We start from the raw sequence: 24,777 nt of genomic DNA, 5'->3' as shown, positions 1-24,777 counted from the left end.
TGTAACAACAGCTCCGCACAATTCAGTATGGTATAGTCATTTCTGCCACTTTCTTCTTTATCTGGCAAATTTTTGTTAAGCCTTCACTAGGGCAAAGCCGTAGTGCTTTCGACAAAGCAAAATCAGAACAGTTTTATCCCCTCTAAATGCTTCAAGTCTAGAAGACGCAGAGTTGTTAAGACAATCTCCTCACACATCGTTGTTAACCACCTTTCTTCACTTCCCATAATAAACACTGTGAAGCAATGGGTATTGCTAAGAAAACGAAGGCTTAATGCTATGGTGTCTCTGCATTGCCGAGTGCAGAAGGTGCACCCGAAAAATCAAGATGGAGCTTCTGCTCACAATGAGGACTTGGAAACACATACTAAGAGCAAAAATTTATTTTCCATTTGTAGAGATAGTGAGTACAGAACTCCCACCATTAGGAAACAAGGTTTTGGCTTCCACAGCCAGGAGATTATGTAAGTTTAAAGAAACAATGCTGTAGATGTTAGTCCACTTACTCCAATATGAAAAAAAGATTTAGCTAAATGTTACCAACACACATGCCCAGATTGAAAACTAAAGCATTTATTCCCATCAAGTACTTAATTTAATAATAGTTTTGTCTGTGGGAATGTGCATCCAAAATGTATTACCACACTATTCATAAAAATGACATGATTAATCTTGGCCAAAAAATATTACCTGACAGCATAAGTAGATGAGTTTAGTTTCTGTTATATCCATTTTGAGAAAAATTCTGAAACTCAAATGCCAAAACATTGTTGCACATCTTCCAAGTATCTGCTATTTATCTTGAAAATTCAGTGTACACCTCTCCCCCAAAAGCCACAGCTACAGAATGATTTTTCAATCTAGTGATGTGTTTTGCTTGAATCACAGGGAAAGGAAAGAAAGCAAAACTAACAAATTATTGTAGCTTTCATAATCATTATACCTTTTATTTACATTTAGAAAGTAGTGAAACTTAAAACAATAAAACCAAATGCAACTTGTACAGAAATCTTTTAATTTTTTTTTATTTATCACATTAAAAAATGAAACACACTATACAAATGGTTTTTCATAGCAGATTACACATAGGTCCATTCAGACTCGCTCTCAAAGTGCTGCCGACATTTCTAAGTGCTGCCTGTGGGGGCAGCTATTTATCATATAGCCAATGTATTGATTTAAATGCAGTAGCATGCAACCCTCAGTGGAGAAGGGTTTGATTCCTCTCTGTTCTTAAATTAGGTTAAATGGCATTGGTGTCCATATTTACATACTTGAAATGTATCAATCCTGAGCAGTTCCGATGTAAATCTGAGACTGGCTGATGGGAGTCCTGGTCTCAGTTATTAAAAAGGGAGGTCCAAATGGCAGCAGACTGGCTGCTATGAAGTTCAGTTGTTTTCATTCTTTCCATCACATAACTATTTGCTGAGCGTCTCACACAGTCAGACAACTGCTAATAAAAATGCTAAGCCAAGTAACTGTAGGTGTCCTTCTCACCATCCACACGCTCCAAGTACTCCTTCTCAATCAGAATGTCAATGCATTTCTGTAGGGGAGACATGGAAAGGCAAGGAGTGCATTTCATAAAACAAACCCCAGGCAGGCACTTTGCAGCAGATATTTTAAAAGCAAGAAAACTTTGTTGTTGCTTACTATAAGCTTTTAACAGTTTTGGCTGCAAAGTGCCATGCTGAATACATATTTCTCCTGAATACTAGCATTAAAACTATTTAGCAGGGAAATGGCATAAATAATGGACCATTTAAACTACGACAATTTTCTCTACATTTTTGACCATGCCTAGAAGAGGCCACTCACAAACACCATTCAATGGAATAAAGGTGACTTGTTATTTCTTTAATCTTTCTAAAATCAGTCCATTAACTCAGATGCTTGTTTAAAAAATTAAGATCCATTACTGCTGTTCTGACATACCTTAATTACTGGAACTCGTGGTTTGAATCTTGAGGACAGCTGGGTTAGAACCTCTCCAAGCAACTGCTGGTGTTTTAGAACCTTTCTCATTTTCATAATTCTCACAATAGCAGCCTAAATAGCAAAGTAGAAACAGACCTTCTTAGGAAAATACAATTTGCAATTCTGGATCAAGCCAGTGGTTCCCAAACTTTTCACTAAGACAACCCACCAACTCCATTTTGTCTCTTTCTGAGACCCATCCAGGGCCCAAATTTGTTGGGGGAGGATGGGAGCAAAATCATAGGCTATTATCTTTCTCCTCACCCAGCCAAGGACACCAACCACCCACAGCAGCACTCTCCACTGCAACCATGACCTTGTCTCAGTGCACCACAGCAGCAACTCCTGTCCCATGGGGCTGGGGCCAGCTCCTCACTGTGGGGCTTACATAGGGTTGCCAACCCTCCCGGTTTAGCCGGGAGTCTTCTGGAATCAGACCCTATCTCCCAGAGGCTACTGACGCCAAACCGAGAGATTTTAGGTGCTAGAAGTCCAGAGGCACAGCGGGGCTAAGGCTCCCTGCCTAGCCTGGCCCTGCGCCGCTCTCAGAAGCAGACGGCATGTACCTGCGGCCCCTGGGGGGCAGGAGGTCTCCGCACACTACTCCCACCTCAAGTGCAGATGGGAACCCAGTGAGGGCAGTACCTGCGGGCAGAGGCAGCACACAGAGACCCCAGCCCTCCCCACCTAGGAGCCGCTGCTAGAGGGGTGTGCTGGTCACTTTCAGGAGCCGCCCGAGGGAAGCGCCACCCCACGCACCCCAATCTCCTGCCCAGAACCTGCACCCAAACTCCCTCCCAGAGCCCAACCCCTCACCCCCTCCTGCACCCAAACTCCCTCCCAGAGCCCAACTCCTCATCCCCTCCTGCACCCAAACTCCCTCCCAGAGCCCAACCCCAACCCCCTGCCCCAGGCTCAGCCCAGAGTCCCCTCCCACACTCCAAACCCTTCAGCCCCACCCCCCAAGCTTGCACCCCCTCCCCCAGCCCAGTGAAAGTGAGAGAGAGTGAGGGAGAGCAAGTGACAGAGGGAGGGTGGGGGGCTGGGGTCTTGGAGAAAGGGCGGGGCAATGGTGTTTGGGTTTGTGCGATTAGATAGTTGGCAACCATAGGATTGCAATGTAGCATATGGGGGTCACAGAGCCGCTCAGGTTTGGCCCAGCCTCTCCTCTGTCATAATAGAGGGGTGGCTGAGCCAAATTAGGGAGAGTAGCATTTCACCAGATGGCAACACCTGGAGCTGGGCCCAGTCCTACGGGACAAAAGTCACCACTGAGCAGAGGGCTCTCTCCCCACCCCCTTAGGAGCCTCTCCTCTGCACCAGGCCCACAACTCATCTAGAACCTTCCTGTGACCCGCTGTTTGGGAAACACTGTCTTTAGAGCTTTATCATGCCTCTACCAGTGGCTTGTATCTGCTAATGAAGAGGGGGATGAAAGCATTGACCAGTATACTCAGACTCAGGCCAGATGGTACCACTGTGATCATCTAGTCTGACCTCCTGCATACCACAGGCCACAGGACCTGACCCACCCACTCCTGTAATAGACCATAACCTCTGGCTGAATTACTGAAGTCCTCAAATCATGATTTAAAGACTTCATGTTATAAAGAATCCACCATTTTGTCTAGTTAAACCAGCAACTGACCCATGCTCCACGCTGCAGAGGAAGGCAAACCCCCACCTCAGGTCTCTGCCAATATGACCTGGGGGAAAAACTCCTTCCTGACCCCAAATATGGTGATCAATTAGATCCTGAGTATGTGGGCAAGTCCCACCAGCCAGAATTCAAAGAATTCACTGCAGTAACTCAGAGCCATTTAGTGACCTATCTCCAGCAGTTGGGGATATTTGGTACAAGCAGTCGCAGATTGCCTACAATGGCATGTGGCTGATCTCATCATACTAACATCCAACCCACCTGAATCAGTAGTTTCCTGTCCTCCTCTATATTTTTGTGTGTAGTTTCCTGCTCCTGCTTCTGTTCAGTCTTCATTGGCACATTGATGTTTACCCTCAATTTTTTGCTGCCAGGAAAGGGAAGTTGAGTAAATAATTAGCCTAATTTCAAAAAGAAAATCTGAGTGGAAAGTTGGGAATATCTGATTACTCCTTCCATTTCCAGTTCTATAAAAAGAACCAATTCCTCCCATTTGCTCCCAACACAGCTTTTCTTACTTAGTGACAAGGAGGATAGGATAGGAGAGAAATTTCATAGTTGCCTCCTTTCCCCAAATGTGATCTTCAAATGATCTTAACGCTCTGATATTCTTTATTGTAAAGGCTACCTAGGCCAGATGGAATACATTTCATAGTACTCTAGGGTACACAAGCACAACTGGACACTAAATACCATAATCCCAACAAAATGGTTAATACTACAAAGGTTTGTGATTTGTCAAAGTGATAATGAGATTTATCCATCAAACTCTCTCTCATGTGAATAGTCCCACTGAGTTTGCAGGATCAGAACACATTTGAACAAATCCTGGTACAAAAGCACACACTTAAATTGGGAGAACTGAACATTTAGATTAAGTTTTGAGTCTTCTTTTAAGTAGAAAACCAAAATAGATCTCAAATTATGGCTTTGTTTTAAAAATAACTAAGATGACAAAATATAATGTTTGAAACAGGAATTTTGATCACAAAAGCTAAATAAAAACTACTTGTGCGTTTGACTGCTAAAGGAGTACAGACTTTGAAATTTAAAAGGAACTTATATCTAGGGGAGAAAAAAGATTTACCTGCATTACTCAATTCTAAAGTTCATTTATTTTTACCATTCATATTTATTCACTATTTACATTTTACTTAGCATGGGACCCAAAACTGCAACTGCATACTAATGTGTAGATCCTTGCACCCATGTGAAACCCCACTGAAGTCAATATGGGTCCATCCACACAGACACTGTTGCAGGATCAGGGCCTTAAACAGTACAACCCTGTATGTCAGTTTCACTTTCTGGTCCTCACCAACTACTAGCACAATGCATATGAGAGAGAGTTTGATACTGCAGGAAAATTTACACATTAAAAATTTAATAATAACAACTCAAAACAAAACTTCTATTCATATTACATTTGCCTAAAAATAAAACATACAAAGCTTAAGATTTGTTCTGGGAACCAAGGATAACATTTTCAAAAGTCACTTGGGTATTTAGGGAACCTAAGTCTCATTGAAAGTGAGGCTTGTAAGTTACTTTTGAAAGCAGAACTTTGAAAATTTACCACTTAATCTTCCTCAAGAACAAGCTGTGAACAATTTGGATTATTGTTTATTTACCAGATCAACTGCAATTAGTTATCCCACAGACTTTTGGCCTCATTTGGAGTGTTGCCTCTAGTGAGAGAGAAATGGAATTGATGCTGCACTCCAATTCTATGAGCATACACATGGGACAACAGGGGATTACAACATTTAGGAGAAAAGTCAGTATGTTGCTTTACTTATTACATTCTGATCCTAGTGAGGAGATAATTAATTTTGGAATTTTTTCCTCATAATAATTAATTTGTCTCAAGTATAGATATTGTTGCAATTACACATTTGTATATTTTGTGAAGATTGGTATAAATCCTGACCCAAAAAACCAATATTGCAGTTTGATATTTTTCAAATAAGCCATATTTATAAACATCCCTATGAATCCACTGCACTGTTGAAAACAGAATCTTATCAATTTAACTGTTTTAAAATTCAAACAAAAGAAGTGGTTGATTTGTAAAAAGGAGTATAAAAAAAGACAGTGATTATATTAAATAAAGCAAAACAGATGGAAATACATCCAGTGTTAAAGAACACTGAACAAGGATAATCATGTTACCTGCTGATCACATTGCTAGTTATTACCATTCCACATTTAAAATAAGTAACATTATTTCAGAACACTAGACTATAGAATGTGTAAATCTGCTATGACTACAATTACGTGTAAATAAGAGGTTACTTCTAGACAAAGCATAACAATAACATCAGTGTTGCTAACACCAAATAATATAATGTTTATGAATTCTCGTAAGAGAGAGAATACTCAGCCCTCTAGTTTGTTTGGAACAGCCCTCTAGTTCAGATACAGAAGAAAGGAAAAAGATTAAATACAAGGGAGGATTTCTAAATAAAAATTTAATTCATTTCAGTTATTTCATTTCACACAAAATGTGGTTTATTTAATAGAATGTAGATTAAGTTACATGCGCTACACTAAAAGGTTTCTTAAATAAACCATCATCATCAGTATGGAATTCATAACTGAGATTAGGCCTATCCTTCAGCTAAGCACACAAACACTACTGTGCTGTAAGTAGTTTGAGACATATAGCTATAAAAATGGCACTGAAACAACAAGAGCTAACCGAAAGACACTGCAAAGAGAATCTTAGTTTTTAAGGCACTTCAGAGCTCAAAATCTCTAAATAAAGCACAGGTTTCAGAGTAGCAGCCATGTTAGTCTGTATCCGCAAAAAGAACAGGAGTACTTGTGGCACCTTAGAGACTAACTAATAAAGCACATTGCTCTTTTTCAGGGGCTGTTTTTAAATGGCCATGCGCTTAAAACTTTGGATTTGGTGGTTTGTTTGTTTTTAAATGAATAAGACCCCTTTAAATGTAATTTATTTACTTGGCATGTGTAAGTCAGGACCAATGGCAAAACACGCAGTGATGGCACGCCAGCCAAATGTGTCTATGTGATCAAAGTCTAACTAAATTAAACCAGATTTTTACTGAGCCCCAGTGACTAGCAAGAATCAAGAGTTGAAGACGTGAGAGGACGTTTACTGACACTGCTGGTGAGTGCCATCCTGTTTGCTTTATAGAGCCATTCGAGTGCTTGCTCAACCACAGCTATAGCGTTGCTAAAAAGCGACACTATAAATAGCAGGAGCTTCAGAGAAACAGATTGTTGCCATTTATACACAACCCGTTTATACTATTAGATTTTTCTTACTTTTTGTAACCAAGATATAGTTTTATTAAGGTATCCGGCTTCAATTCCACCTCATCCACATTTGCATTTTCATCTTCCAAAACCTACAAGAAACAAAAAATTATTATATATTTGCTAAAATGTTTTTCAATAAATTAAATATGCAAGAAAGCAAACGAACTTACCAATAACTTTGACTTCAGTAAGATCTGTAGAACTTGTGCCAAGATATCCTACAAGTTACAGGAGAAATTATCAATGCCAACTTAAAATACATTTTTCTTTCAAATGTCCAATGAATTTTGACATTGAGTTATAACAAAATAATTGAAAGGTCCTGCATGCACTGGAACTATTCAAATTTCATTTTACATAGCTACAAAAATACAAACTGCAGGCAGAATTGAAAAAAATCACCAAAAGGTACAGAAAAATTGCAAAAGTACATGTCGAGCATTTAGAAAGTGAATTAACGATTGAGAAATACCACAAAAGCTTATGCGAAATATTAAAAACTTTTCATTTTAGAGGATTGAAGACAAAGAATTCCACTTTAGCACGAACCCAATAGCAGATTTTCCCCTTTCTTGTGCCAGACTACTCTGAGGTTCCTCAAATAGACCAATTTCAAAGAACAGGTCTTTCCAATTACCCCTTTAATGATCCTTTCCCCACTAAATGGTGCTGACATGCAGGAAAGCATCTATCCAAAGACTATTAAATTTATGCTGAGTAAGAACTCAGAAAGTGCACCATGGCAGATGTCTGAATATTTTTCAGGCCTACACTAGGGCTTTTTTTCGATTACAAACACTGGAGGCCAGTCCCTGAGGAAGCCGCACCAGTGTATATCTCCAGTATAGACATGGAAGGTGCTATTTTCCCTGCTGAAAGTGAACCCAGTTTGAAGTAGGTGGACACTCCATCCATGCAAACAGCAGCTTTGTCTGTTTACAACTATGGGTTTGCACTGGGTGCAGCTACATTGGTGGCTGACAATGTCCATAACAGAGGCAATTCCGCAATGCGGACAACTTATGTTTGAATTTTCTATGAAGCATCCAAAACTCTAATTTGTATTCACAGATTTATTCTCTCTTTGGCAGGTCACTTAAGTTTGCTGACCACGGATAATTTGCTTTTCTCCCCGACATGCCTTAGAAGACCTTATGTGAGCCTAGTCAAAAGAGAGACACCTGGTTTTTAACAGTTGAGGTACAGAGTCTGCTTTTGAAGAAACAGTAGGGAATTGCCTCTCCAAGTAAAACAAACACTTAGCCAATGCATCTATATTCTCAACGTGTTCATGTTCTTAATCTTTCAGGATATAAAACAGATAGGAAATTCTAGGAACCTGATAATAAAGGGAGACCACCACCTTTCCCAAAAACAGAAGTTTTAAAACAAAAATACATGCACTAGAAAACCAATGACTAATTACAGGAGCAGAGGAGGGAGGCATAGAGTAATATAATTCTAAAGGATTCAGCATAGTGATCAATGAGAGAGTGTCTACACTTCAGGATTTGCTAGAAACCTCCGAAATAAAACCTAGAAGAGTTTATGATTACTAGAAACTGAACAGGAAGGTAAGTTGACCAACAAAGCAGCAACAACTGCTACCGCAAGAACAAAAACTAACATTTGAGTCAAACAGATCTCACCTCCTGCTCCCCTTTTCAGGACAGCAGTAAGTGTGTTGAACCCCATGAAAAGAAACTTTACATTGCAGTGGTAACAAAACTAGTGTAATACAATACATAATTAAGACACTACCATTTTTATTTGAGTACTGTCTGTCAGCTGTTGAACAGTATAGGCATCTTCTGTGTTGTATTGTAGTAGGATTGCCATCTGGAACGTCGATGCCTTCCAGACCCCAAAAAAAGAAAAGAAAAAGGCCAAATATAAAATCTAAGTGAAAATACGCACAACTTGAATGGGTATTTGAACTTGACTGCCTTGGAAAATTCACCAATCATGAACACGAATACACAGACACACAAACACTCCCCCACCCAAACTAAATTGAAACCTTGATGAAGCCTGATAGATTAAACAGTTATGGCTAGGCAAAAAAAAGATTCATAATACTCAATTTGAAGGATTCATCACTTTAAAAAAGTGAATATGAAAAGTACGATACTTTTAAATTATCCTTCGTATCCAAGTCTACCATTTCTTCTCTGCTATTAAACAGCATTCAAATGGACGTTTAAGCAAAAACCTAGTTCTCAAAGATGTACTATTTTTAAAAAATGGGAGCTAGGGACTGTACTATAGTTATTTTTGGAAAGATTTTGAGTAAATTTTCCTCTATGCATAAATATAATGAGAAAGCAAATAGGCATAATGTTTGCAACAAAACCAAAAACAGTGAGACATATTCATGCCTTCAGATATGTCTACACAACACTAACTTGAATGAGAGTTGTACGTGTGAACGATAATTGAGAACAGAGAAAATAGGCTCACATGCTTTCAGACTACGCTCTTTAAAGAGCTTCATGGAACTGTCAATAAAACATAAGATTTGCTATTTAAAATGGGAGATAAATCTTCACACCCGGAACCTTAAATGGAATCATTACGCAATGCAGCAAGTCTCTCTGTATGATTCTTCACATGCGCACATCATTGTATTACCAACATTCCAGTATTCTTTAAATCTAAATCCTAAGATTGTGACCAGTTGAACTACTTGCAGACAGTTCCTTCCATGTATCTCTTTTTACCCACATGTTTTCTGATTTCAAAATATTCCCCCTCAATTTGTTACCCAATTATGAGTATTTTCCATTTTATCCTTAATATAAAACCTAGACACAGACTATTGGATTTCACTACATGACATTAGAAACATTTTACATACAACTGTAGATACGACTAATTTCATCAAGGCCTATGGATAAGTGCCCTGTAGTTCATAAACACACCTATGGTTTGTTCAAGTTTATCACCAGTAGTATTAACAATATAAATGCACATTAAATGCGTAAGTTCAATAGCCTGAGTAAGGTATTTGAGAAGGCAAAAGTCTCAATTTATTTTAGGTACTCAGATAAAAGACCTGATCCGCACACAGTTATGCACACATTTAGCTTTAAAGCCAACTGGATTTCTCATGTGAGTTAAGCAATGTTCATAAGTGTTTTTCAGAGTGGCCAGGTGCAATATACACACATTTTAGGGTCTAACATTACGACCTAGGAATCTGATTTCCCTGCAAGTGTCCAGGTCCTCACACTAGCGCTCACTGAGCTGGTGCAAGTATAAATAGCAGTGTAGCCATGACAGCACGAAAAGCAGCAGCAGAGGCCACAGCTGATCCGTGCCAAGTACACACATGCCTGAAACCAATGGGCTCAACCGTGTCTCCACTGCCACTACCTATGCTACTGCAGCGACACTGCTACTGGATGAGAGCTAGCATGGATATGTATACAGGAGCAGGGGAATCGCATCCCAAACTCGTAATGCAGACATAGCCTTAGAGAATTACAGAAATTATTAAATGAATTTAAAATGCTAACGTCAAATCCCATTATATAGGGTTTACTCACTTAGTTTCAGTGTTCAGACAAGTACAAAATAGAGCTGAACATACCCTATATTTATATTAGGCTGTTTGTGTGTTGACATAGGTAGTCACTGTTTTAATTCCGGGCAGAATCTAAGTCAGATTTAGTTCCCCCCCGCCGAAAACCAGAAGCTTACACCATACTGAATAACTTTGGGAGAATGTGAGTACTTGGCCATTTTAAAAAGGAATATAAAATAGGTAGTGGGGTTATAAAACTCTTAACCCACTGATCTCACTTTAAAAAAAAAATACAATTTATCTTCTTACAATGGATACTTCAGGGATTGCTGGCATCCAAGGATTAAGACAAGCTGGAAAGCTTCTTGAAAAAAGCAATGGAAAAACTTAAGGCCAGATTTTCAAAAAAGCTCAGCTCCTATTTAGGCACTAAAATGAAGTGGGAAGAATTTCCAAAGGGAGCCTTTCAAGGTTTTGAGCACTTTAAAATCTGCCTACTTTATTTTTTATGTTTAAGTGCCGAACTCTTTGGAAAATCTGGCCCTTAAACACTTTAAAAGGAAACTCAGTGATATGCATAATTTTTAAATGATTTTCCTTCTCACTGTTTAACCACCTCCAAAGTTTAGAGCTAAAATATATTTCCTAATTTTTTCTCCACCATTGCGCACTGATGTTTTACTATTGTAGGGATGCTTGTGAAGGATTGCCTCTTATTTTGAAGATACGTGAAGCATTTATTCTGAAACTTTTCTTCCCAATACACAGAATTACATATACATATTTTGTCTGACATATACCAAAAAATAGATCAAGTCAGGGACTTCCAACAGCAAGGTCCCTCTACATAACAGCTTGGAAGAACTCATCACAAAAATGTTTAGACTAGTCAATTATTCACTAAACCTTTCCACTAATACAAGGTTAGTCTTACCTGTAATGTATATCTATTTTTGAAACAGTTGGTAACCAGTTCCCCTTTGGATAGCTGATACAACCAGGTCAATTTTCTTCCACTATGACGACTGGCATAAAAAGCTGTAAATCTCTGATAACTGCGTTCCAACTGTATAAAAAATAAAAATAAAAAGAAAAACCAACATCACTGCATTTTCACACTTCGAAGTGTATTTGAATCTACACTGTGTAAATCAATCCAGACCATGCTATGTTAACATGTCCTTTCCTAGGGGGGCCTAGATAGAAATTTTTTAAAAAGGTTCTTTAGACTTGGATATGAGTTTCCTTTTGTGATCAACTTCACTTTAAATGTCATACGGAAAGGAAAAGAAAACAGGCTTATTGTTCTTTTGTTCCTTTGCAAAGTTTTAAGGAGGGCCTTAAAGGTAATTTCCTCCCCCCCCCCCCCACTTCTCCTCCGCTACTCATTTGTTAAATTAGAAATTCAGGTCTTATCTAGGCTGAGGACCAGGGTGACTGGAAAAGCAGTCATCATGTCATCTCAAGAATCAACAGACTGAAAGCTGAGTAATTGAGAGGGTCAAAGTTTCTTAATAAAAACAAGAGCTTTAAAAGCATACACCCATTTTATTTTAATGACTACTGAACGTTCTGGAGGAAGACCATCTTGTTTAAGGATTATGAGTGCCTCACCAGTAACAAAGAAGGATTACATATCTCAGACCTCCCCCTGGGAGGTCCTCCAGCACAATCAGGAAAGACAAGACTTGACATTTCTGATACTTCGAAAATAAAAAAATAAGCAGGAAAAAAATCTTTCAGGCTTTCTTTATACACCATAAAACAAGAGAGATTAAAATCTAGGTTTTTTTATTTGAATAAATCTTTTGCAGGTCACCCTTAACAGAGGCAAAAATGTTCAAGTCATGACATTTTATGTCAGAAAATACTTTGGAGTTCATTTTAGGTCATCTTTGAGAAAAATTTAAACTGAAACTTTAGTTTATTTAATAGAAGATTAAAAAGCTTATCACCTCACCTCAGAAGGTAGAGCAAATGTGCAGGACTGCTGAAAGGGCCATGATCCAGAACTGAGAACCTGTATACTGAAATCCACTGGAAAAGAAATGTACATAGATTAACAGGCTAACAGCTATCTCCCCTTTGGTATTACGGACCTGTCAATGTGCAGTTTGGGAGAGGCCAACTCAAAACAGGAGAGGTTTCTGTGTTGCCTGACCTGACATGGTGATGACACTAATATCAAAAGACAATGGGTAAGTATTACTATTTATAAAACATATTGTTAAAATTAAAGACACCGTGTGAGGCAAAGATAGGGTTGAGGGGTCAAATGTGTATTTACTCAAAATCTAAGTCACAATTCCCTGACATTTGCATGCATTTAATCTCATTCATTACCCTGTTAGCTTTTATCTTCTCTTTTTGAAAAGTAATTTTTTTTTTTCAAAATTAATGCATAACCATTTAATTAAAAATCTGCTACTGGCAAGAACACAAGTGGCAAATTTATGTTTGTCAATTGCTTTTGAGACTCAAGAGTGCATCTATAATGGGGGAGAAAAAACAAAATGCAACAGCGAGTCTCAAGAGTTCAGGTCAACTGACTCGGGCTTGTGGGATTAACGCTACAGGGATAAAACCAGAAGTGCAGATGCAGGGGCACTGGAAGGGGGAGGTTTGAGGTGGCCATGGCCCCATCACTTTTTACTTGCCTTAAGGACGAGCAACGGGGGCAGAGATGAGTGAGTGGGGGGCAGGGCCTCAGAGGAAAAAAGCAGAGCAGGGGATGGGGCCATGGACTGGGTGCCGTTGGCCCCTCCACACTTTTAGGGAGCTTCCAGTGCTCCTGTGTAGACGTTCTCATTCAGGTTGGAGCCCAGGCGCTGAGACCCAGCAAGGAGGTGGATCTCAGAGCCCGGGCTCCAGAACTAGTGGGAACGTATACATTGCTATTTTTAACCCTGTTGACCTGAGGTCTGAGACTTTTTTGTTTAGCGCAGAAAGACTCTGAGACGCAAGGCAGAAGTGAATACATTATGTATTATAAAACAAAATTCTATAAAACCTGAAGTAGGCCTTGTACAACATGGAATGAAATTAAGTAAAAACCAAGTGCTAACTCTATCTTGAAGCATTCCATTTCAAGAAGAAACTGAAATCAGAGACCTCTGAATCTGAAAGCAACAGGCCTAATTACTGAGCTAAAGGAGGACCTGCCATTTTTCAGTACTATTCCTAGAAGTCTCCCTGTTTAAGCAATGATTTTGGTCAAAGGAAAAAACATTTAACAAAAACACCAGGCTTCACTTTTAGCAGAGGAGGATACACTATGTTGAATCCTCTCTCTGTAACAGCTAACCCCACTGTGATCTGTAAAACAAAAAGGTTCTGTTCAGATCAGGAGGCATGAGGTGCTGTTTGAAGACAGTGAACAGACCCAAAAAAAGTCTATCCAAACTGAAGTTTTAATAACTCTAACTTTCAGTGGCATGCTACATGAATCAAATACGTCCCTCATTCAACACTTGGTCATTTCCCCTTGTATCTCTATAATTAAGGGAAGGTGTGGCTAATTTAACAATAACTCAGTTTTTAAGAGAAAGGTTATATTAAATTTAATACTTACAATCTAATGGTTCTGAATTTGTCAGATGCTTTTTAAATTGCTCGTTCAAGTCCTTGCTTACGCCAATGTCTTGGAACATCCTCTGAAGTTTAGAGGTGTACTCAAAACCACAAGCTTGCTGTAATTAAAGAGCACAGCTTTGTCTGAAAGACCATGTATTTTGACACGGGGAGAACAAACAGAACAAGAAAAGTAGGGTTTTTCTGATTGGAATCAATTTTGCTAGAGGAATATATGACAAACCATTTCCTGCATGTCCAAAAATCACTCGGAAAGTTCTGAACCCATTTAGACAAGTCGTGTTATTTTAACTGCTTTTTCTGTAGCTGTTCTGCCACCAAAAATGTGAGATCAACATTTTAAAAATTAAAATAAATCAGCCAGGAAACACTGTCATGAAAATTTACCAGTCAACATCTGGTCTACTTGCTAGCCCTTTATAACAACTATGAGAACGAGAAAGTTACTGACATTTTATTTCCCCGTCAAAAAACTGCATACAAGTAAGGTTTGGCAAGATTGTTGTAAACAGCAGCACAGTTATGCAAAAAAATTATGAACTCAGCTGTATTGATTAATGATTATTTCACTTATCGCCGATGTCAAATTGCAACACAAAAAAAAATCAACTGTTCTTAAGGTAGCATTCAGGGTTATTGAAAAAAGTGGCAGATTGGGAAGCTGTTTCAGCAGTTGTTTGCTTCGATAGCAGGCCCGCTTAAAGATCTCATTCCAAAGCAAGACATACTGACTGCAAATCCAAGGGGTCAAAAGACTTGTGAAATTTAAGTTTTGTATTTTTCTGATCAAATATTAAAAAGTGCGTATATGCATTGTGTGTGGAAAGTAACAGTGCCTCCCTAGCCAGTGCTAAGAAAGGGAAGACTTACCTTGAGTTTAGAGATCATGCTTGCTTCAGCATCATCACTAGCACTGTTCTGGTGTACCAATCTCTTTGCCAGCATTTTAGCATAGAATTTTTGAAACACATCTTTGTCTTCAATGTACTTGAATACAACCATCTGGAAAAGCCAAAAAAACTTTTTACAAAAGGAACACACCTGAAAATTTGTATCAAATCCAATTTTTTAACTTCATTAGAAGTGTCATACATTTTAGTGTCATAATTATTTTTGAAATGTAAATACAGTCTTTTTTTACATGTTAACCTTTGAAATAGTTCAGAAGAGATAAAATGGTTTTACACCATAATACACATTAAAGAGAATGTCGATTCTGTTCAGCTTTCTGAGGTATACTATTGATTGAATTAAGTCTTTTTCTTTTTTTTTTTTTTTGGAAAAGGACTTTTGGCATTTTAAAAAAATGTTACCAAAAGATTTAAGCAATGAAATACACAGAATAAAAGTGTTGATTGCACATGACCTGCAACCTCTTGTGATGACCTTAAAATTATTATGAAATTTAAAAGTTTATGTAGAAGAAAACTCTATTTAAGAATCTTACCACTTGATTGAGTGTATCTTCTAGCTCTGCTTCTTCTGGATTCTTTGAGCTGCAGTCAAAGAAGTGCATTACTGAGCAAATTTATTATTCATAACTTATGAATACCGTTACATTCTAGATTCATGACTTGTGAACTGAAACTTAAGTCCAATATGGGATTTTCTTTGGAAAACAAGTTTTTCGAACATGTTCCTATTCAACTTTTTATATAGACTTTTCAAGCAATTATTACTGCATTATCTTTTTTGCTTGAATTAAGTGTTTAACAATGTAAATATATTTCTACAGATGCAATGTGTAATTTCACTTCACAACTACGATAATTGTAATGTTTTAAACAAAAAAAACACTAGAAAATTAATTTTTAACTTTCCCTGTAAGACATACCTTTTCTTTAGCAAGGAGTCACAATATCGTGCCAGCAACTCTGGAGATTTACTGGATGACTGAGCCATTTTTGTCACTGCATTATTATTTATAAATCGACCACAAGCCTGCAAATTACACAAGGAAGTCAAAGTTTTGGAAATCCCCCTAAATCAGAGAGATCTAATGGTTACCACAGACATTAAACATACATTACCTTATCTAGTGCAGCCACAAAGCCAGCATCATTGTTGAAGGCAGACATGACTAGAGCATTATATTTCTTATGGACATCCAACACTGTCTGTACATACATTTTTGGATCCTGAAAGAAAACACAGCCTGTTGATTGCAATGAAACTTGTTCAACTTTCTGCAAGTTTCTCCAAACAATGCAGTTGACCAATGTCTTCTTAAGCAGGTTTATAGAGTGAAAGTTTATACACCAAACAAACAAAAAAAACAACAAAAACAAAAAAGGGGGGAGGGGAGGATTAGAAGTATTTTTTTAAAAATAGAAATAGGTTCTAGACTATTAAGAGCATTCAAGTGACAAGGAAAACTTATTCTAGTCATTACTACTGTAACAGATATGTAACTTGCTCAGAGTTGATTTATATATACTTGGGCATGCTGAAAGTACAACGGCTGCTGCATAAAGTATAAAGGGAAAAGCAAGGATCTATTCAACCCTGTGCTATGCAAGTGTCCAACAAGGACATGTTTTGAAGACGTAAGTTTAATTAAAACCAGACCTAATAGTTTGTTGTTCAATCAACCACAACACGGCACTTTCTAGAAGAAACCATGCAATTAGTTTTTCCAATAATAAGAGCTTACTTTTGAATACTTTACTAGAATGCAAATTATCATTCAAATTCCCAACAAAGTGAGCCAACATAGAAGCTAACAAAAAATGTTCCCCCCTTGAACAATTACAAAAACTGCAAGAAGGTTCAGAATCAAGATAGTAAGAAACATTTAAGGCAAGAATCTCAGGAGCACATGCAAGACAAAAATTGAGTCTCCTGATCACAAAAATGTCACAAGAGTACTGATGAGGTAAGGAAAGAAAAGTAGCTGTATATAGGTGTCGGGAGAAGTATGTTCAGGGAAGTACGCATGATGGTTCCCAAGGGAATGCAATGGAGCTGGTGGCTCTTAGGAGGACAGGGAGACAGGTGCAAGGAATTTGTGGAGGGAAAGCAGCAGAGAGGAGGAATGCAATTGTTTTTTCACTTTATCACCTGCTCGAAAGTCAACCACTTTGCTTAAAACACACAACTCTTTAGCTGTAGCTTCCAGAATCCTCATGTAACTTGAAGCCATCAGTTTATTTTTTTAAGAGGTCATTTTGAAAACCAGATATGATTTTGCTTTTGAAGTCAGAGCTCAGTTTTGTTTTGGTTTTTTTCTTTTCATTAAGAGTCTATACTCTGCTCTCCCTAACCTCCCTTTCCTCTCCATAAAATTAAAATGCCTTCAAGTATATGAAAAATAATACATCTGATGACCTGTAATGTGTGTGTTTAAAGTAAGGCTGTCGATTAATCGCACCATTAAACAATAGAATTGAAATTTATTAAGTATTTTGGATATTTTTCTACATTTTCATGTCTACATTGTATTCTGTGTTGTAATTGAAATTAAAGTGTATATTTTTATTACAAATATTTGCACTGTAAAAATTATAAAAAGTATTTTTCTATTCACCTCATACAAGTACTGTAGTGCAATCTCTGTCATGAAAGTGCAATTTACAAATGCAGATTTTTTTGTTATTTAACTGCACTCAAAAACAAACAAAACAATGTAAAACTTCAGAGCCTATAAGTTCATTAAGTCCTACTTCTTGTATCGCTAGGACAAACAAATTTGCTTATATTTACAGGAGATAATGCTGTCCTCTTCTTATTTACAATGTCACCAGAAAGTGAGAACAGGCAATTGCATGGCACTTTTGTAGCTGGCATTTCGAGGTATTTACGTGCCAGATATGCTGAACATTCATATGCCCCTTTGTGCTTCGGCCACCATTCCAAAGGACATGCTTCCATGCTGAGGATGCTCGTTAAAAAAATAGTGTGTTAATTACATTTGTGACTGAACTCCTTGGGGGAGAGCTGTATGTCTTCTGCTCTGTTTTACCCACATTCTGCCACATATTTCATGTAATAGCAGTCTCAGACGATGATCCAGTACCTATTGTTTTAAGAACAATTTCACTGCAGATTTGACAAAACACAAAGAAGGTACCAATGTGAGATTTCTAAAGATAGCTACAGCACTCGACCCAAAATCTGAGAGGGACGAGGTATGGAACATGATTTCAGAAGTTTTAAAAGAGCAACACTCTGATGGGGAAACTACAAAACCCGAACCACCAAAAAAGAAAGTCAGCCTTCTGCTGGTGGCATTTGACTCAGATGATGAAAACGGACATGCGTTGGTGCTCACTGCTTTGGATTGTTATCGAGCAGAACCCTTCATCAGCATGGATGCATGTCCCCTGGAATGGTGGTTGAAGCATGACGGGACATATGAATCTTTAGCGCATCTGGCATGTAAATATCTTGCGATCCCGGCTAGAACGGTGCCATGTGAACACCTGTTCTCACTTTCATGTGACATTGTAAACAAGAAGAGGGCAGCACTATCTCCTGCAAATGTAAACAAACTTGTTTGTCTGAGCGATTTACTGAACAAGAAGTAGGACTGAGTGGACTTGCAGACTCTAAAATTTTACATCGTTTTATTTTTGAATGCAGGTTTTTTGGTACATAATTCTACATTTGTAAGTTCAACGTTCATGATAAAGAGATTGCACTACAGTACTTGTATTAGGTGAACTGAAATACTTTTTTTTTTTTTTTACAGTGCAAACACTTGTAATAAAAAATATATAGTCAACACTGTACACGTCGTATTCTGTGTTGAAATTGAAATCAATATATTTGAAAATGTAGAAAACATCAAAAAATATTGAAATAAATGGTACTCTATAGATAACCGTGCAATTAATCTTTTTAATCATGCGATTAATCGAGATTAATTTTTTTAGTCGCTTGACAGCCCTAGTTTAAATTTATTTAAATACTATTTGGTGAAGCAATCTCAACCTCTGTGGATTGAAGTCAGGTGCCTCATTACATGATTTCGGTACAATTCCAATTATGATTAATCAGCACTACTTTCTTTACTAAGAAGATTGTACTAGTAAATTGTTGTAGATGAAGGATATGAGAGAGACAGATGGGCAAGGCAATATATTCTAATAACCAACTTCTATTGGTGGAAAGGAGAAGCTTTTGCGCGCTACAGACTTGAAAAGGAGCTCTGTGAAGCTCAAAAGCTTGTCACTTCCATCAACAGAAGTTGGTCAATAAAAGATATTCCCTCAACCACCTTGTCTCAATTTTCTATAACCACATTCAGCATACATAATACTGTACACATCAGGTAAAAAAGAGCAAACAAATTCATTAAAAAGCTTACAAGTCGAGAGGCACAAGTACATATGATGCTGTACAGAGTAAAGAATATTTGATCATTAGACCTAGAATGCTTCATGAAATGGCATGTTTCATGGTTTTTGAAAGGGAGGAATTTATTGAAAGGGTTAGTTCAAGCAAATGGGTCAACATAAAAGAAGGCACAAATTGAGCAGTGGGTGAAGGGGAAAAGAAGGAGGTTGGTAAAAAAAATAGCAATAATATAGTTGTACTGCAGTTATTTTATTTTCAACCTACTGTAACCATTTAGTCCCCAACAGGACTATCAGAGGCATTCAGCTCTCATAAAATGAGCTGTTAGCAGTCAGATACAAAACTACATCTGAAAAGATACTTGCATTTAAAGCAGCTTCTCCACATTTCTCAATAGCAGCTAGACCCTGATTATGAATGTGCGTTTCCAAGAGTTTTTTCAGCTCTCCGAGGCCATCCTGGATTCGAGATACAAGGTTATACATGCGTCCCAAGTCTGGAAAAAAAGGAAGACAATCTCTCTCATCTGTATTAACACTAGGATTTCCTTTCTCCCAACACCCCAATTCTACATTTTTCAAGTGACCAAAGAACTGAGCCACACATTCGTCAACACATGCATACTTGCAAGTATTATCACATAATAAGCCAAACAATTTACACTAAACAATTCCAGAGTGGTGCAAAGAACTAGATGGCACTGAAGAACAAAAACTTGCTAAAATTAAAAATATTCTGATTAAACTACTTCTTACTTCTAGTACACTTACACACAAATCAAGAACAAAGATCAAGATATAAACTACAGTAAATGTTAACTTATGTCTAGTTTTCATAAAGTTTCTACATTTGAGAGGAGGTGTCATATGTCATACAACTTACTTTAAACTCTGAGTATGTAAATTAGGCCTTTTTGCATCCAAGTCTTCTATAATACATACCACTGTTTCAGCACCACCTGTAGGAACAGTGGTGGGAGTGCTAATGTAGCGTGGGCTCCAGCTGGCCACCAGCATAAGCACTGTATGCTGTAATCCTGCTCAGAGCAAGTATGGTACCTAAAACCTCAGGAACCACCTGCAGCTTTCTTTTCTTTTAAAACACGCTAATGCTCCCACTGGTGGGAACAAAACAGCGTTAGCAACTGTGGGAAATCTGAGGCAAAAAAACCAAGTGTAGACATGGCCTTGGAGTGAAACCTGAAAAAGTGAGTTATCTGCAAATTTTGTTACAAAGGAGTGCTACTGCCTCTCCAACCCCTTGTTTCAGGGGGAAACATTCAATGGCTGCTAAGTTTCAGTAAATTCTATATTTTGTTTTATAAGCCCAACTAAAAAGAAAGGGATGATTGTCAAGAGCCTCACTACAAAACTCAAGGTGACAGGATGAAAAACAATCTGCTCTTCATTGTCCTCCTCTGAACAATTTATTATAAACCTGAAATTACTGGATGTTAAATAAAATGGAGAGAGAAGACAGTAGGATTGCTTGCTAATACCAAAATACAAAACACACAAAAAATGGTGCCCTTTACTGCTCCTTTATTATCATGTGGAGCAGTAGTGACTCCTATATTAACGATGGCTATCCCTTTCCATTATAACTCTATTTTCAGTTACTTATAACTTGGTGAACTTTCAGGAGGATATATAAAGACTGTCTCAAACTTATTCTGAAAAAGTTTCTCTGAATAGTTTTATATATACACGTCAGGAATATCGGATCCTCAGTTCCCTCTTTTTGTTTCAGGAGCCTGGTAAAATCTTTGGAGGACCTGAACAGTAATGCTATGTGAGAATGTAACTCATGCTGTTGCTAGCCATATCCCAAAAGTAAGGGAACAAGGGTTGTTGCATTATATTGTCTATACTTGGAAGTAAATGGAAAACAAATGCAACAAGCTTGCTGAAGCTTTCATGGATTTATAAGGTAATTTTTCCTAAGTCATCTTATATCCTGTGTCCAATAAAGATAATTATTTCCTGCATTAATTCTACTGATGTGCCTAGATACCGGCTGACTAATGCACACCATGTCCTGTATTATTACTTGCATAACATGTTTAAGCAATTACACAACACTTCAAGAGTGAGTGGTCTGTAATACAGTGTGCCTAACATACTTTATATATGGAGGACCTCAAAGGCAGCATGTTTCCAGGAGATGAACTATAAAGAATATATTACGGTGTGTAGTTATATAAAGCTTTCATTGCTGAGTTTAAGATAATCTAAAATAGTTTGCTTCAATGTTTCATGAGGTTAGATCCAATGACTTGAGACTTGACTGGGCTAGATACAGATGATTTATATTAAGCTTGAATTCCTGGTTAATGCAGCTGTTTCTAGCCATGCGGAGTCACAAGACACTGGAGCTTAAAGTGATCAAGGAACAATTATGGTCAGTTATGCAAGTGGAACCAGTTTAAGAGGAAAGGAAACTTCAAATGGTAGCTGTTTAAAAGCTGCTCAGAGATTTAGAATCATAGAGGTCAGTAAAATTAATGCACAGAGACTGGTGAGGTGGATAAAGATGCACGCTAAATGTTTTAAGAAAAGGTATTTATCACCATATGGTACATATAAAGAGCTCACATGAACCATTATAAACTTAGTAATTTTTTTTAAAGTCAGTTAAAGGATGATTAGACAAAGAATTTTTCATGATTGGGGAAGAAATTTATATTTTCAGAAAGGATTTATATTTTAAAAAGGCGTTAAGTTTCTTATTGCTCGGTATCCATATATTGCAAAATTGCTTCAATTAGGTGGGAAAGAAATGTCTGATTTACAGTGCCAGTCACTTAACAGCTATTTTGAGAGGTAACTAGTGTACACCAATTTAGCTACACTTTCAACTAGCAACAGTTTATTTTTTTGATCAATTAACCCCACTGATTTGTCCATTTTTTTTTTTTTTTAAATCTTAGGTATGGATATTTTTAGTACAAATAAATGGTTTCTTAGCTCTTCTTCCGCTAGTGAAGGAAGGGAATCACTGGCCTAGCTTCATCGTATAACCCTTAGTACCTTTGACAAAAATAAGTAGTGTTGGCCACTCTGTTCTTCCATTACAGTTGTTTTTAGTAATTATTTCTTTATGTTATCTCAGCTACTTCACTCAAATTTCTTCAGAACTTTCAGATTAATACCTTCCAGCTCTGGAGATTTATCGTATCATTTATTCAGTTCTATTGCTTTCTTTTTTAAATCTTTATTTCAAACAGAGCCCACCTTCATTTCCTGTAAAGCTTACCTCAAGATTGATGTAACCCCCTTCATCAACATCTACAGTTAAGAGTTCTACACAAACAAATCACTTTGCTGTCCCGATCTTTGACTGTGTCTTCTGCAAGACACTAAATCTTGGCATTTAGCAGAGCCACTGTCTCTCCCACAGAAGTCTTATACCTATTACACTTCAAATAATTTCTCAAGAATATCCTTTGGCTATTTATTCCTCAAATTCTCTCTCTCAGCTCTTATAGTCTCCATTTTAGATTATCTAGTGAAGTTTATATTCATTTCTAGAAGCATCACTTCAGACCCATTTCCTCTAATAAAAAGGATCTCTTTTTGCCTGAATGAAAACTACTTGTACCTTATCATGCAATCATTTTCCCCCTTTTTCTTATGCATTCCATCTGTGATTCTAACCAGTATTTTGAGAAGCTACCAAGTTGATCCTATCTATTTCATTTTATTAAAATTTCCCATTTCTCAGATTTTCAAATTTATTTATTTACTGTTAACCCCAACAAAGACATCAAAGTTAGCAATATTATGATCACTATTACCATTAAGGAGCATCATCTCTGAGAAACTCCCAAACTGAAATTTGAACCAACTCACCTTCATTTTTGTCAGCATCCAATAAGTTCTGAAACTCTGTATGAAAAATCTCCAAGTGTTTTTCAATAAGTACTTGCTCGCATTTTCGTGCTAATTCATCCTGCGTGCTTTCATGGAGATAAACCTGAACTCTACGCTGTTCCTCCAAAAGACGAGCTTCTGCCTACAGAACAAAGATACATGTACTAACATAGAACAGCCGAGATAGAACAGCAGTAAAACTAATGACTGCAGTGTAAACAGAGTTAAAAAAAAAAAAAAAAAAAAAAAGTATGTTGATATAACATTATAGTTGTCTAGTTAAATAAGAGAATATAGTTCTCACAGGAAAAATAATGTGACTCCTTTTTATTTATATGTAATATTATGTGTTAGTGTTCATGTCATTAATTTTATATCTTAATCTGTTGAAACGGAAAAACGTCATTGAGAAAATATTTTCATCCTATGCTGCTGAAGAGCAAAAGTTTTCAAAAAAGGAGAGAAAGCAACCAAGGCAGAGCACCTGTAGAGTTTAAGACATCAGGCTTTCCAGTGCTCTGTTAAAAATAAACATGAACAGAAGGCCCTACATACTTACACAAAAATTAACAGACAAAAATAGACAATTTTACAGTATGTGCACAACAAGAATTAATTTGAGTGTTCATAAATATACAGGATTACTAAAACATTCCCAAATTCATAAACTGCACCAGCATTTATTTTGACCCATGGAGCCTTCCATATATATGTTTCTGCTGATCCAAAATCCTAACTGTCACTAGGGAAACAGTGTTTATTCCAAAATGTAAAACTGAATTTGTTTATACAGCCACCAATTTATCTCTATTTTGTTTGTAGAATGTGCTCAAGGTTCTCTTTATGATCAATCTGTAAGAACAGTATGTTAGATGATGGGACACGTGTGGCTCCCCACTGCAGATTACTGATATTTTTATTTAAAAAATCCATCACAATAGAAGGGAAATTAGAAGACAAGTTTATTCATATATATGTGAGTCAATCAAGTGCAAATTGCTTTTTGTAGTCTCACTTTACCAATATAGATGATTGTTTCAAGTCCCTTTGCTGACATTTAGCTAGGTGGCTTGCAACAGCCTTCCTTGCACCTCTTCATGTCTGTCTCAATTGATGCCTTACACAGCAGAAAACTGCTTAACTGTATTCCAATTTACCATCTGAGTAAGTAATTATGAGGAGAATGATTCTGTTCCAGGCATTTATATTGCACAAATCACCAAGTATATGAGCATAAGGATCGTCTGATTAAGAAACAGAAAAAATTAATCCTCCTGAGATGTTGGAGTCGGAATACTCCAAGGACACTATATATACACACACTGAAGAGGAAAAAGCAGGAGAAATAATCTAATACCTAATCACAACTAAACAGTTCTGATAACTTGTGTGGGTATTTCTATCAGTGTAGCCAGAGCATAGAAAAGAATTAGTGGAGAAGAAATTTATTTCAGTGATCGAGTATCTAGCCCAATTGCATACTGGGCCACATCCCTTGGTCTGCATGTGTTGTGTGTGTGTTCCATCCCCCATTAGACTGGTGTCTAATGTGCAGTTTTTTT

At 37.4% G+C, this 24,777-nt stretch overlaps 1 protein-coding gene across 4 annotated transcripts in view; it reads right to left on the bottom strand.

The window, feature by feature from the left end:
• Positions 1–919: 919 nt before the first annotated feature.
• CUL1 (cullin 1) overlaps positions 920–24,777 on the bottom strand; it is an 84,454-nt gene continuing 60,596 nt past the window's right edge. For all 4 annotated transcript variants that reach the window (XM_005300399.5, XM_042842735.2, XM_065583880.1 and 1 more), the window contains exons 8-22: positions 23,195–23,357; positions 19,709–19,839; positions 16,076–16,183; positions 15,880–15,986; positions 15,493–15,541; positions 14,916–15,047; positions 14,026–14,143; positions 12,415–12,491; positions 11,389–11,520; positions 8,690–8,782; positions 7,099–7,146; positions 6,935–7,017; positions 3,902–4,007; positions 1,939–2,052; positions 920–1,549 (exon numbers count right to left, since the gene is read on the bottom strand). In XM_005300399.5, the coding sequence (XP_005300456.1) occupies positions 1,469–1,549; positions 1,939–2,052; positions 3,902–4,007; positions 6,935–7,017; positions 7,099–7,146; positions 8,690–8,782; positions 11,389–11,520; positions 12,415–12,491; positions 14,026–14,143; positions 14,916–15,047; positions 15,493–15,541; positions 15,880–15,986; positions 16,076–16,183; positions 19,709–19,839; positions 23,195–23,357 (1,542 nt within the window). In that variant the 3' untranslated portion in view covers positions 920–1,468. The remainder of the gene's footprint in view (positions 1,550–1,938; positions 2,053–3,901; positions 4,008–6,934; positions 7,018–7,098; positions 7,147–8,689; positions 8,783–11,388; positions 11,521–12,414; positions 12,492–14,025; positions 14,144–14,915; positions 15,048–15,492; positions 15,542–15,879; positions 15,987–16,075; positions 16,184–19,708; positions 19,840–23,194; positions 23,358–24,777) is intronic.

This window comes from Chrysemys picta, chromosome 2 (assembly GCF_011386835.1).
Source record: "Chrysemys picta bellii isolate R12L10 chromosome 2, ASM1138683v2, whole genome shotgun sequence".
Classification (NCBI taxonomy): Eukaryota; Metazoa; Chordata; order Testudines; family Emydidae; genus Chrysemys; species Chrysemys picta.
This window is presented reverse-complemented; position numbering and strand designations above follow the sequence as displayed.